We start from the raw sequence: 12893 nt of genomic DNA, 5'->3' as shown, positions 1-12893 counted from the left end.
CCAGGCTCTTCTCGCTGTGTCGAGTGCCGGGCTAGGATTTTAGGAGCACCGAGGACTCGCACGGGGTGGCAAGTGGGCGGATGTTGTCACTCAAGTGCCCTTCGAAACCTAATACGTGGGAGTGGAGGCATGGAGGAACCGAGTTGCGCTGCTCCTCGCAGGCTACCTATTCCCGGCTGGTTGCTCTTGAGCTTGTTCTGTTTTTCCACAGGACACAGGACACAACACAAACACTCCAATCGGGCGTAGCAACTTCATTGGATTCATTAAACTTTCGACTGCAACTGTGCACACTGCGCATTGAATTGAATTGCCGTTGAAACCCCTCAAATTCAATTAAAAATCCTTAAGCTTTGTGTGGACTTAATTCAAAATTTCCATGCAGCATGGCAAACTTATGCTGCGTTCAACTCTAGCAGAGCCGAGCGAATGTTTATTTGTGTCAAGGATGTGAACAAAATCAATTATTTTGTAAGCAGTTGCCGCTTGCCGTTGTTGTTGCTGCAGCTGCCGCAGTGGCTGTTGCAGGTTGCTCCTTCTGGTTACATCACCCCACTGCCGAGGATGCTACCCATTTCTATCCATTCATTCAGGCCATCGGGAAATCGGAACTCAGCCAGACACAAACAACCGAAAACTGTCATAAATTTTCCGCCTGCAGGCAAACGATGCCAGTTCTGCGGAATATCGCCAGCTCCATGCCCAGATGTCTATATGCATCAATTGTGGTAATTTCCCATTGCAGTTTGCCATCCTGCAGCCCGGAGTTTAATTCCCATGATTTCTGCTCTTGGTCTCGCCTTTCAATCGAATGAAAAGATTGCAATTGATTACAGGAAATGCCATATGCAAATTATTTCGCCTCATGCAGTTTCATTAAACTGAAAGCCGGCGAAAACAATGTTGAAGTGGGGATATGCTGAAAACATATTTTGCGAAGAGCCTATTTCTGCATTTGAGTATTTATTTTGCTCGCAAATAAGAATGCACGTGATTGATGAACAATCAATAAGTTGAAAAATGCTTTTAGTTAATTGAAAGCTGCGGTTACAAATGGTTCTACCGACCCTAAAAGGTCGGAACCCACTTGGTCGGAACCATTGGGCTTTCAATATTTCCGTGATATTTGCTTTCTGAATACTTTCACTTCAAATTGAACTATTGACTGGAATGTAACTAATCAGAAATTGGCAATTGACTGGGCCGATTAATGCATGAGCACCCCTTTGTGATCCCTCTTGAGGTCTGGGCCAAATGTCTGCACATTAGACGCCCGACACAGACAAAGTTTAATTAGTTGGCTCCAGATTAGCCGGGCCAAGATGCCGGTGGCGGTGGAGGCACCTTCGTGCTGGAATCGCCTGAAACGCTAATTGCCAGCAATTTGCATTTCGAGCTTGTCAAATGGGGCCAGAAGTTTCCCAGCTCGGCGATTCGTGTGCATTGATTGGCTCATTAGGGGAGGTTGGAGGTCAGGAGCAGGAGGAGCGGGAGGAGCAGCAGGAGCAGCAGGAGCCGGAGGAGGAGTAGGATCAGGAGCAGAACGTGATGCTTGGATGCAATGTCCAGGCTGCTAAATACACAAAACAATTACATTAGCCCGGGGTGGAAATGGGAAATGGGAGCCACATCCAGCGCATCCGGCTAATGCAATTATGCCCAGCGCCTGGGCTCCGAGCACGTAGATTGCCAAGGGACTGGGACTGGGAGCTCGCTAAGTGGAGCACTGGTGCAGTTTTCCACACCCAGCTGCTGGATGCACCCGTTTCCCCACTGCCCACCATTCACCATTCCGTTTGGGTTTTCATTTGTGCCGGCGCAGGGCGTAAATTATTCAATGAGCATTGTTTCAGCAAAAGTTGCAAAATGAATTTCTACTCAAGAATTTCATTACGAGTTCGAAAACAAGCGAGTGCGCGGGATGCAGGGAGCAGGATGCAGGCAGCAGGATGCAGGAAGCAGGATGCAGGGAGCAGGATATGCGGAGCAGGGGGCAGGACAGTTCCACAATGCCTCTTGCCTCTTGTCCCTTTTTCACCGCTTGTTCGCAGCTGTCCACATGTTTACATCTCATTTCATTAAATTCATCCAACTCATTGTTCTCATTAGAAGGGACGCATGCCACCCACACACGTGAAATGCCGGTAAATGTTTGACAAATTAATGTTGATAAAATTGTGTGGCATAACGACAGGCGCCTGATCCTGCGACTCGCGCGTGTGTGTGTGCGTGTCAGTGTTAGGCAAACAAATATGTGATGTGACAGACAGACAGGTGCGTCGCCTTTTTGCCTGGCCCAACAGCTCTCCTCCTTCTAATCCTTGCTCTCTCCCCAGTGTCCTTTCCTTTCCTCTTTGCGTGTGAGTGTGAGCGGCTTTCCTTTGGGCGCGGTTTTCCACGAATTTTGGGGGCATTTGTTTGCCCGTTAATGGGGTCTCGTGGCCGTATAGATTGATATATGCATAAATAATGAGCGATAAGTACAGGCGCTGTTTAAATATGACTAAAATGATATGGCGCCCCCGCCAGCGAGCTCTGCAACTTGATGGATCGCTCCGGTTAATGGCACTGAAACATAATTCCCGCATTTACCCAAGCCCCAATCCGAAAGTTTAACAAAGTAAACCAAAATAATTGGTAGATAAGCAGGGATTTGATTCCCACGCGTTCATAGCACTATTGGATCGAACAAAAGTTGCTGTTTAAAATGTGTAGAAAGCAAATGTTAACAAATTAGCTCCTCCTCTTGTTAAAAACAAACAAATACCAGTTGATTGAATTAACAAGGCTGTCTCGTTGAAAAAGCAATTGCGGGCAACGGGAATAATTTATTAGCCAGATGTGTAGAACTAGCAAATATTTGATGACTGAGTGGGTGCCAAATATGTGAAATTTGCGGCAGACGAGGCACATTTAATTGCTTGCCAAATCAAATATAAATGCCACAGATTCTCGGTGCGGCACTCCATAAAAATCCCCCACCTTTTCGGCCACTTTAGTTGCGTGCCCGACCCATTTGTCCCATTGGAGTGCTCCTCTGGGAGTCCTCGCTGAATAATGCACGAACTGTAATTGTCCTGAACGACCTGACAGCACTCTCGCCTCAGATCCTGGAGACCTTGTGCTGGTGTTTCTTGAGCACGACAAGCGATTTCCGCCTTGCTCGCTCCGATTTCCCTGATTTCCGCCAGTGAAAACGCTCCGCTGCCTCTGCTTTTTGCCTGCCAATTGCACATCGAAAATTGTTGCATAATTGCGGAGCAGACGGCTGCTGAGCTGCTGGATTACACTTGTTATGCAAAGCAATGCAGCTGGCAAATGCGTGCAGCTCTGCACTTCTGCAGTTCGACAATGTGCAAAACAATGCCGCATGGCTGCGACCGGGCGTGGGGGCGTGCCAGCGAGGGGCGTGGCCGGGTCATGTTTATGATTTTGACAACGAAACGGCAGCGAGTCCTAGTGTCACCTCTCACCCACCACCTACCACCCACTGCCGCCCATCAAGGTGAACTGGCGAGGGGCGGGCACTGGGAGCTGGCCCGGCCATGTGACAAACAATTTGCCTACGCCCAACCCACTGCGACACCTCCCCGCCCTCGCATCCACTTGGCAAAGCCTGTCCCTTGCGGCTTTCAGCCACGTCAACGCGGCCATGTGACTGTGCCAGTGCCAGTTTGTATCTGTGTGTGCTCGGGTGTTAGCCATCTCCTGCCTCAGTCTGAGCTGCTGTGTGTGTGTGTGTCGCCTGTCACTTTTTACGCTGCTGCACAACACATCCACACCACATCCACACCCATGGAAACCCCAGCACTGACGAGCTGCATAAATATCTGAGCGAGAATAGGGTCTCAAACGAATATCGGATACCTCAATGGGGATGTGTAGAGATACAAGTGCTGGAAACTCGATACTGCACACTATCAACACAAGCAGACGTGCGAGGAGACGACTTTTGAATAATATTAAATTTGGAAGGCAATAGGGATTGGGTATCCAAATACAGCCATACAGAAACAACGTGAAACCACAAGCGTTCAATCAAAAAGACCAGGTTGGGATTGTATAGCTGGCGTACTTTACTTTCGAGCTGGAATAGGATTCTTCTAAACGTAATCAGACTTCAAATACTAACAATGTCTAATGCAGGCGGGGGAAGTCTGGGCTTGAACTTGGCATGTTGCCTCAAGCTCCGGGAAATTGTGCATTCGAGAAGCAAGCTAGAACACTCGTAACATCCTCTTCCAGGAAGGGTATCGCTCACCCACACATTTGCATGCATGCATTTGAAAATTTGAGTGCTGCCTGCGACATGTTCTTGGGCTGTTGTTGTCGTTTCCATTGCCGCTGCATTTTTTCTCCGCCTGCATTGTTGACAGGCGTTAAAATTTGACATACACACACACACACACGCCGACTGCCGACTAACACAGAAGCAGCGTGTCCCTATCAGGGCGTGTGTGTGTGTGTGGGCTAGGACATTGTTTGAATGGCCCGTCGAGGTTAAGCTGTAACATTTAAAGTGTTGTCGGTTCCGTTTGCCGTTTGCCATTGTGGCTGCATGTTGCATGTTGCTGCTGCCGCAACTGCTGGTGTTTAGCTCAAGTGCTCTTCGGGTGCTTCCCTTTCTGGCCCCAGAAGTTGACATTCCTGCTGCCGAGGAGGCTCTGGCGGCGGATTTCAATTGCCCCCGGCACTCGGCAAAAGTTCTGAATAATATTTCGCTTGCACAACTAATCAAGGCATTAATTTCTCAGGGCATTTAGGGGTTAACCGGCCCAGTGCCATGTCACACATCCATCAGAGATTGTTGCCGGGCCGAGCTGTCAGGGTGTCATGGGTCAAGTGGCCGGAGAGCTCCTCCTTGGACCTCGAAGACCCCGCCCCCGTCCGCCCTGCAACTGACATCATCATTGTGTGGGCCGAGTCCATTTTCATTGTCTAAGCATTTAGGACCTCGGCTTATTAGACATTGTGGCCCGCCTCTCTGGGCCTCGCAACCTCGCAACCTCGCAACCTGCACAAAGGATCGCAGCCACAAAGGACATCCCCGGCTATCTACACAGGGCATAGATGTGTAGTTGTAGGCGTGTGCCATTAGCCATAATGCATACTCCATTATGCCGGCATTGTTTGAGTTTTTGCGCCCCCGTTCTCCTTTCCTTTGGCGTGTGCAATGTGCTGGAGGCTGGAGAGCAGGGAGCAGTGGATGCACGGAAAGAAACTGTACATTACCAGCCCGTTTTTTTATGTTTTTGTTAGGACAGCTGGCTTAGCTTTAGAAGCAGTAGTACCCAGTAGTTGGGCGCCTAATGGCAAAGCTAAGTTATTTGAAGGGAATAGTGACATCCGTGATGGAAACTCGAAAGTGATTCTACCTTGCAACATGTTTGTGCCACAAGAGCCCAAAGACCAAAGCCATTTGGCTGTCAGTCAGATTCAGTTTCGGTTTCAGTTACAGGTCCACAGCAAAGTTAATGACAACTTGCATAGGAACACTTTACCCCGCCGCAGAGACAGCTGGCGAGTGTCCTGCACACATGAATGTTTCAGCATCTCGCCAGGAGTGCTTGGCCAGTGGCCACTGGAATTCCTGTTGCAAAACCTCTCGTCCGCCCGACCAGAGTATGAATATTTCATGTCGCCCTCCCATCCAATATGCTCTATATGCAGCCGAAAACGGTAGGACAATAATGGCCAATGGATTCTAACACTTTCGAGCCTGGAAATGTTGAGGCATGTCAGCCGGATGTTTCGTTGTGTTGCCTTTTGGGAGGGCTAACAAAATTCAGGGAAATACCAAATAAAGACGGATTCTTGGAGCTTAGTGTGGGGGCACTCGTTGCTTTCACGGAATATGCATAAATTAAATATTAATCGGTTTTAGTGCTCATTATGATGTTGGCAATCGTGCAGAAATTGGAAAGTTTTCAAAGTTTCGCTGCCGAGTGTGTGGGGAGGGGGGACCGGACTTTCAGGACATCCGCCCCCGGGCAGGAACTGTAATTTCTTATTTTGCCTGCTGCGAATTGAAGAATTTATCTTTATTTTTACCCAGCACATTCCCCTTTGCTCCTCCAAGCCGCATTGTTGTGCATTGGGCCGCAGCTGGTCTGCCATTAAATCAACAATGGCCGCCCGTACACGTGCTCGTCCTTCTCAGCGAGTGTGTGTGGGTTCGTCCTGTGTATCTGCCTCCCTGCCTGCGTGTGTGTATGTGAGTGTGCTTTGCTGTATTAGTTTCCCTTTTGTATGATTTTTCATTTGAGTTAAGGCCCCATCGTGCCCCCCGAGCCCCTCGAGCCCCGCGGCCTGGGCATATTTGTGCGTATTGCAAGTGAAATTCTCTGCTGCTTATTGTTATTGCCCCGGGAACATGGAAAACGATTGCGGCGGGGCAATGGGAAGGGCTGGTGGGGAGCGGGGGAAAATCTGGGCAGAAGGGCGCACAGGACATTCGGAACACAGAGCTCGGCGAACAGGACACGCAGCAATTGAGAGTTGTTGATTGTTGCATATTACTCACTGCCCGAAAGTTCAAAGGGTCATCGCTGCTGCCAAGTTGATTCCGTTTCTGACTCTGAATTTGTTCTCAGCTCGACAAAAAAGGGAATTTCCTGTGCATACCCTAGAGAATAATGCCCGTATTGTTCGGACAGCGTGCAGTCGGATTATTCGGGCTTAAATTGATGTTTAAAATTTGCGAAGGAGCTTACAGCAACCGAAATGCTTGACATTTCCAATTGGATGCGTTCGGTGTTTAACAGGATATTAACAAGGACGCCGACTTGTGCATACGTGTGCATTTTTAGTTATAATCGCTGTGAACTAGAACCCAAGTTTAAGTTGGCCCCAACCCCACCAAACAGGAATCATCTTAGGTTGGATAATATCCAGCACACTGCAAGCATCTCTGATAGACTTGCAGTTCGGGATGCAACTTTTCCAGCCAGGCTCATAAATATTCATGTTTTAACCGGAAAACAATAAAGACGCAGAAGGTTTTAAGCTTCCGCTGCAGCTCCGAGTCCTCAGAGCTCCTGCTGCAGCAGCTCCTGGAGTACCAGAACTCCAATATTGATAGTAAATTCCTACGGAAATTCTCCAGCCACGCGAACTCGTCCTCGCCGCCCACTCCCCGCCCACTCCCCGCCCACTCCCCGCCCACTCTCCGCCCACTTTTCGCCTCTCTGTGTTGTTGTTGTAGTTTTAGTTGTTGCCTTGAGTTTTATGCAAGCATGTGGAAAATTCCAACGAAGTGCGGTCATTTTAATAACAAAAACATCAGCTCTTTATGCACTCAATGCTCCTGCTTTTTTTCGCTGTTCGCAGCTTTGGCTTCTATTTACTTGTTTTTTTTGCGTTTTATGACTTTCGCTGTTGTTGTTGGCCGAGCAAACTTTTCCAATATACCAGTGTGCTTTTTGTTTTTCCTGCTGCATATAGTTGTTGCTCCCCGCTGGCTTGGTTTTCCCCAATGCGCGTAGCTGTGTGTGTGTGGGTGGCTTGCAGTGGTGTTTGTGTGGCTATCACAGTCGGTGGGTTTAATTTTTAAATCACACAAGACAGTTAATTGGTGGAGCAGGGAAGAGTGGTGTTAGGAACAGCGTGCTCCAATAAATATGAACTACATTCCAGTGCAGATTACCTTGGTTTCCCAACTGTATAAGTGGGCAAGGATACTTGGGACTTAAGGAATGGCTCCAACTTCTTCGACAGAAGCTTTCCACCGAAAACAGAGCTTTTTAAGCCGCATCACAATAAAAGATTAAATGCCATATTAAATTGAGACTGCAAATCTCTAGTTAAGTGTATTCCTCAATTGTCGGTCTTAAATCATGGTTAAGAGCTCCTAAGAACGTCGTATCCTAGATTCGGGTTTTATTGTTCTGAAGTTTATGTCCCCTTTATGACTTTCGTAGTCGCATGGCGATATCGACTCAATGCATTCATATCATCAGTGGAATTGCCTTGTATCTGTACCGTTTTGAAATAAATAATAAGGATTTTGCTGATATAAATAAATGCTCCTCTTCCTTGCAGGGTCAGTGCTCGGCTGGTACACTGCCCATGGCCTGGGTCGATGAGGGACCCGGGCCCCCAACCTGCCCGCGATCCTGCGCCGAGCAGCAGCAACAGAAGCCAGTGGCCTCCAAGGCCAAGCGGAGTGCCACCAGTAACAATAAAGTCAAGTATTTCGTAAACTATAAGACAACCCAGATGCGGTTGCGCCGCGCTGGGGATCACGCGATGGACGCCACCGACAGCCATTCCCCGCTGGCCAGCGAGCGGCCACCGAGCACCACCGACGACCAGGACGTGGACGTGTCCTCCACCACTGAGGAGGCGGAGCCGGAGCCCACGCTGTCCTACAGCCATCTGCACGCCCAGGAGCCGGTCCTGGCCCACCAGCAGGACCCGCGGGAGCGGGAGCAGGAGCAGCAGGAGCAACAACAGTGCCTTGAATATCTGGGCGATTCCGCCGAGTCGAGTCCGCAGCACCTGTGCGGCCTCCAGTCACCTGGTCATCTGCTGGAGCGGCTGAAGGTCCTGCGGCTGCGCAACTGCTGCGAGAGGAGCGTCTTCAGCTCCCTGCACACGCTGGCCCTCAATGCCAGCCTCACCGATCGCCAGGAGTGCGTCCGCGTGCTCAGCGACCTGCTGGACGTAGATGGACTGGCCAACAGGATCACCTGCGAGCTGGCCGAGATCCTGTTCCGCTTCGACTGCCGGCAGGTCTACTCGCTGATCAACCAGTGCGACGACTGCAAGGTGAGTTTAGTTTCCCCCCTAATATCCTTGGCTCTTAACCCATCTAATCCCCTCGTCCAACCCCGTTAACCCAATTAAGCCCAAACCTCATTCGCTTTCCACTTTGGCCCAGGCCGAAACTCTTCCGCACCGCGTGACATTTTTAGCTGCTCATTAATTATTAAAGTTGAGCTGCAAAAAAAGGGAAAAACTGAAAACAAAACCAAACCCAAAGGCTCTAAGAGCGGAATTTACACTGCGAGAAATCACTGGAATCAAATTGTATCTTCTGCCGAAAACCAAACTTAAGGTGGATGGACTGTTTGTACCAAGTTACTTTTGAAAGACAAAAAGTACTAGACTCTTAGATGAAGTTGTGAAGTTTCTTTCAGTGCCTGACCAAGGGTCAAAGTTAAGCTTTTAGGGCATCTAGGTTTATCTATTTATCAAGGGGTCTTCATTTTACTCTCACAGTAAGCAGCTCCCCAGGCAAAGCAGATGTCAAAAATAGTAAGCTTTAGCCCGCCAAGAACAATACCTTTTTGCATTTAAAATGTCCCACCCTTTGCATTGGCCATTCGGCCATTTTTCATTCTCTCAGTGCAGAGCTCATTGAGGGCTCATGCTGCTTTGGCCCATAAGCGAGCCAGGACTCTTGTCCAAGGATTCATATTTCAGACTCGTAATTACGGGGCAGGATGGCAAGGAGGCGAGAGCAGGAGCAGGAGCAGGAGCAGAAGCGACGCGGAGTCCACGTTGCGGTTAATTTGTGGCACTTAAGCTCGACTGCAGTTGTCCGCTACATGGCAACACCAGATTTGGGTATTTCGGTGCATATTTGATGTCTGTTCCATATAATTGGTAATTATTCGTCGAGTGTCGGCCAGAGATTCCTTTCCTTAACCTGAAAACCTGAAATGGCTGAAGGGGCGAAGGAAAAGCTGGCTGAAACAATGACTACGCTAATGAGGGTCTCTGTGGGCAAAGGAAAACCTTTTGAATACTGCAAAATCTCCGAGAGAGAGAGGCAGTGAAAAAAAAACAGAAATGTGAATTGCGCTGATTAACAAAACTTGAGGCAAATGCTAAGCAGACGGCAACAAAACAACAACAACAACGCGGGCCAAAAATACACAAGATGTGAGTGGGAGTGGGCTGCCAGGGGGTGGGCATGGGGATGGGGATGGATATGGGTGGTGCAGGTGCTAGGGGCAGACATATGTACACACACAAATTTAAATTTAAATTACGCATACGCCTGATGGCACACATTTAATGCGCTGTGCAGCCACAGAGGCAACAACAACAAGGGCTTTAAACTAACCGAAGGATAGGGATTGCAGGAAAAGCGGCGAAGGGGTGGCGAAAGGGTGGCGGAGAAGCAGAAAGGAGAAAAGAGAATCAGAGCAGAGGTTCTCCAGCAGCAGCCTTAACATACTTCTAGTTCGAAAAAAGTGCGCTCTCAGCTGGAAGTCAGTCAGCGGAGAGCTGGTGAGAGATTTCCAGGACCATTGCGCTCTCTTGCGGTGTCAGCAGAACACGCTCTCAATGAGCACTCCCTCTCTCTCTCTTCCTCTCTGTCTCTCTCCGCCTCTTTGGCTTTTGGGACTCTGCAAACTTTTTCGCAGTTTATATAAGTTTCAACAGGCCAATGTTTTGTTGAGAAAATAGGAAAATTGATCAAGTATCACAAATTGTATGCAACTTCCATTGAAAAGTGCGCTATTATTGAGCTATTATTAAGTCTTATAACATTTAACGAGCTCAGTAGTTAAGTGGCCATAGTTTGGCAATTGGGACCGACAGGAGCCATTTGAATTTTCTACTGCGCGCGCTGCTCCTGTCCCGCTCTCTCGTTCCTGGTGGCCATTCAGCAGAAGTTTCCTTCGCCTTTGCTTTTCCAAGTGCCAGATTCCAGCACAAAACACGTTTTTGCACATGGCCCGAGTGGAGTTTGGTAGTATCGGTATCGGTATCACTGGGCTGCGCTATCATCCATGGTCCAGTTAACCGATTTAAGTACTCCACCAATGGCATATTTACTTATGATTACCCACCTTCCCCACCGCAGCTCCTCTAATTAGTCGCAAAGGCTTGACATTGCGGCCAACCGCAAAGGGAAAATCCATTTTCCGGAACCGAGCTTCAAGGCAACGGTTTGTGTCCTTATTTGCGGTTTTCAAAACATTTTCGCCCTTTTGAAGCCAGGAGGTCGTTGATGGTCTCATCATTGCGGCAATTCGATTATGTTCATCATATTTGGGGAACAGATTAATAGATTTTTAGGTTGGCAATTTGAGGGAAATGCATTATCTTTACAACCCGGAGACCCTGACCCTCTGAAAGGATACAAGCATATTCATCAGTTTCATCAGCTAGTTATATAATATCCTTAGTATCCTTAATCGTATCCATTTAGGCCAAATCCTTATCAGTACCCTAAACAATAAATATTTGCCACTCTGCTCGTAGCCCAATTAGTTTTTCAATGAAATGAATGACAAATAGATGAGCACGTGCATATTCATAAGATTTATTTTATTATGCACAAAGCCACAATAAAGCATTGACCTCCAGAGCCAGCAAAGTGAAACTTTAAACTTCACCAGAGAGCAATAAAGCCAAAGTTCAAGTTTCTGCCTGATTCCAAGTGATTTAATCAATTGCTTAGATGTGCTTTGTGTGTATTCCCCAAATTGGCCTGGCCAAAACCTTTATCTGTATTTGCTGTCATCAAAGTTGGCCGTAATCTATTTCCATCGATGATTTCGATTTAATGTGGGTGGCTTTCCTTTCGATTTTGTTTCATATACTTTGTGGCAGTGTGTAAATTTGCATTTTACATATAGACACATATCACATAACCTTACGTCATATAAGGACCGAGGGGGAGAGCTCATGGATGGGTGGTATTGGCTCTGCAAGGAGCCTGTGTCGGCGAAAGAAAATTGTCAAAAGCGGAAGTAGCGTAATTTCATAAATGATTGATTACAAACACTTTACACGCATTCTCACTTATGTGCGCCAATCGCGCACAGCCACCCCACACACAGACATGTCCTGCCGAAGGATAACGCCCTCCCTCCTCTCTCCCCTCTCTCTCTCGACCATATTTGCTTAGGTGTTTGGGCCATAAACGATTTGTTGCTGTTGTCGCCTGGCGACAGCTGACAACGCTGAGCTGTATTACACTATAGCCGGGTTTTGTTAGGTCCGCTTTGCACTTCTTTATCCTCCCACCGCTGATTCCTCCATGTCCTTTACCCCTCCCCGCCCGCGTTGCGGCTGGACACATGTGTGCGTCGACAGTCAGGAGAAAAACTTTCTGTGTTCCAATAATCTTTTCCCCCTCCCAGCAGCCCGGCATTTGTTCCACCTTTTTTTGCATTGGCATTTGGCTTGGCTTTCCTCCTCCGGCTATCCTGGCTGTGCTCGTCCTGGCCGCCTCCTTCCCAGCTTGCCACTTTGTGCAATCTAGCAATTTATCGAGTTTTGCGTGGGCGCCGCATCTTCCAGATTATAATCCGGCCGAGGGTGAAAGTGGAAGTGGAAGCAGCTGGCCCGAGACTCCAGATTGATAGATTTCACTTTGCGGTGCACGGTGGATTAAAGAAAAAGTTGATTTCGCTGAGATTCCTCAGCCACATGAAATCTCGCTGGATGCTAAAAATATCCTACCAATAAGTAGCAGGGAAAAATGGCCTTTTCCTATAGTCACTTGGATTGAAATGGATTTCTGGTACTATATCTCGGTAAAATCTAGCTTCCTCAATGGAAATAACTAGTCACAACTTACAGGTATTATGTTTCAGTACCATGGAATATACATATGCGTTGCCTCGCTTACCCAACAAACAGCGTTTGGGTCGCATTTACCACATCGACCCACCAGCACCACATAAAAGTTTTTCCCCTGATTAGCCCTGGGTCCCCCTCTGAAAACAGGAGCAACTTTCGCTGTTGGCCCTCAGAAATATTGCGAATACGCCATGTAGGCCCTGTACTGGGAAAGTTTCAGTTAAAGGCCCTCTTCGGCAAATAAATGGCGCAATGCAGCGGAAAATTGGCCAATTCGAGCCAACAGAAGCAGCAGAAGGAGCGCTAATGTGACCAAGACGCGGAGAGGGGGAAGCGGGCCTCAGGCA

General features: G+C 48.2%; 1 protein-coding gene across 6 annotated transcripts in view; it reads left to right on the top strand.

The window, feature by feature from the left end:
- Positions 1-12893, top strand: part of LOC117135722 — a 58061-nt gene that overhangs the window by 30288 nt on the left and 14880 nt on the right. For all 6 annotated transcript variants that reach the window (XM_033296164.1, XM_033296162.1, XM_033296161.1 and 3 more), the window contains one exon: positions 8041-8769. In XM_033296164.1, the coding sequence (XP_033152055.1) occupies positions 8041-8769 (729 nt within the window). The remainder of the gene's footprint in view (positions 1-8040; positions 8770-12893) is intronic.

The sequence above is a fragment of the Drosophila mauritiana genome, chromosome 2R, assembly GCF_004382145.1.
Source record: "Drosophila mauritiana strain mau12 chromosome 2R, ASM438214v1, whole genome shotgun sequence".
NCBI classification, from domain to species: Eukaryota; Metazoa; Arthropoda; class Insecta; order Diptera; family Drosophilidae; genus Drosophila; species Drosophila mauritiana.
The sequence above is the reverse complement of the archived record's forward strand: the minus strand, read 5'-3'. Positions and strand labels throughout refer to the sequence as shown.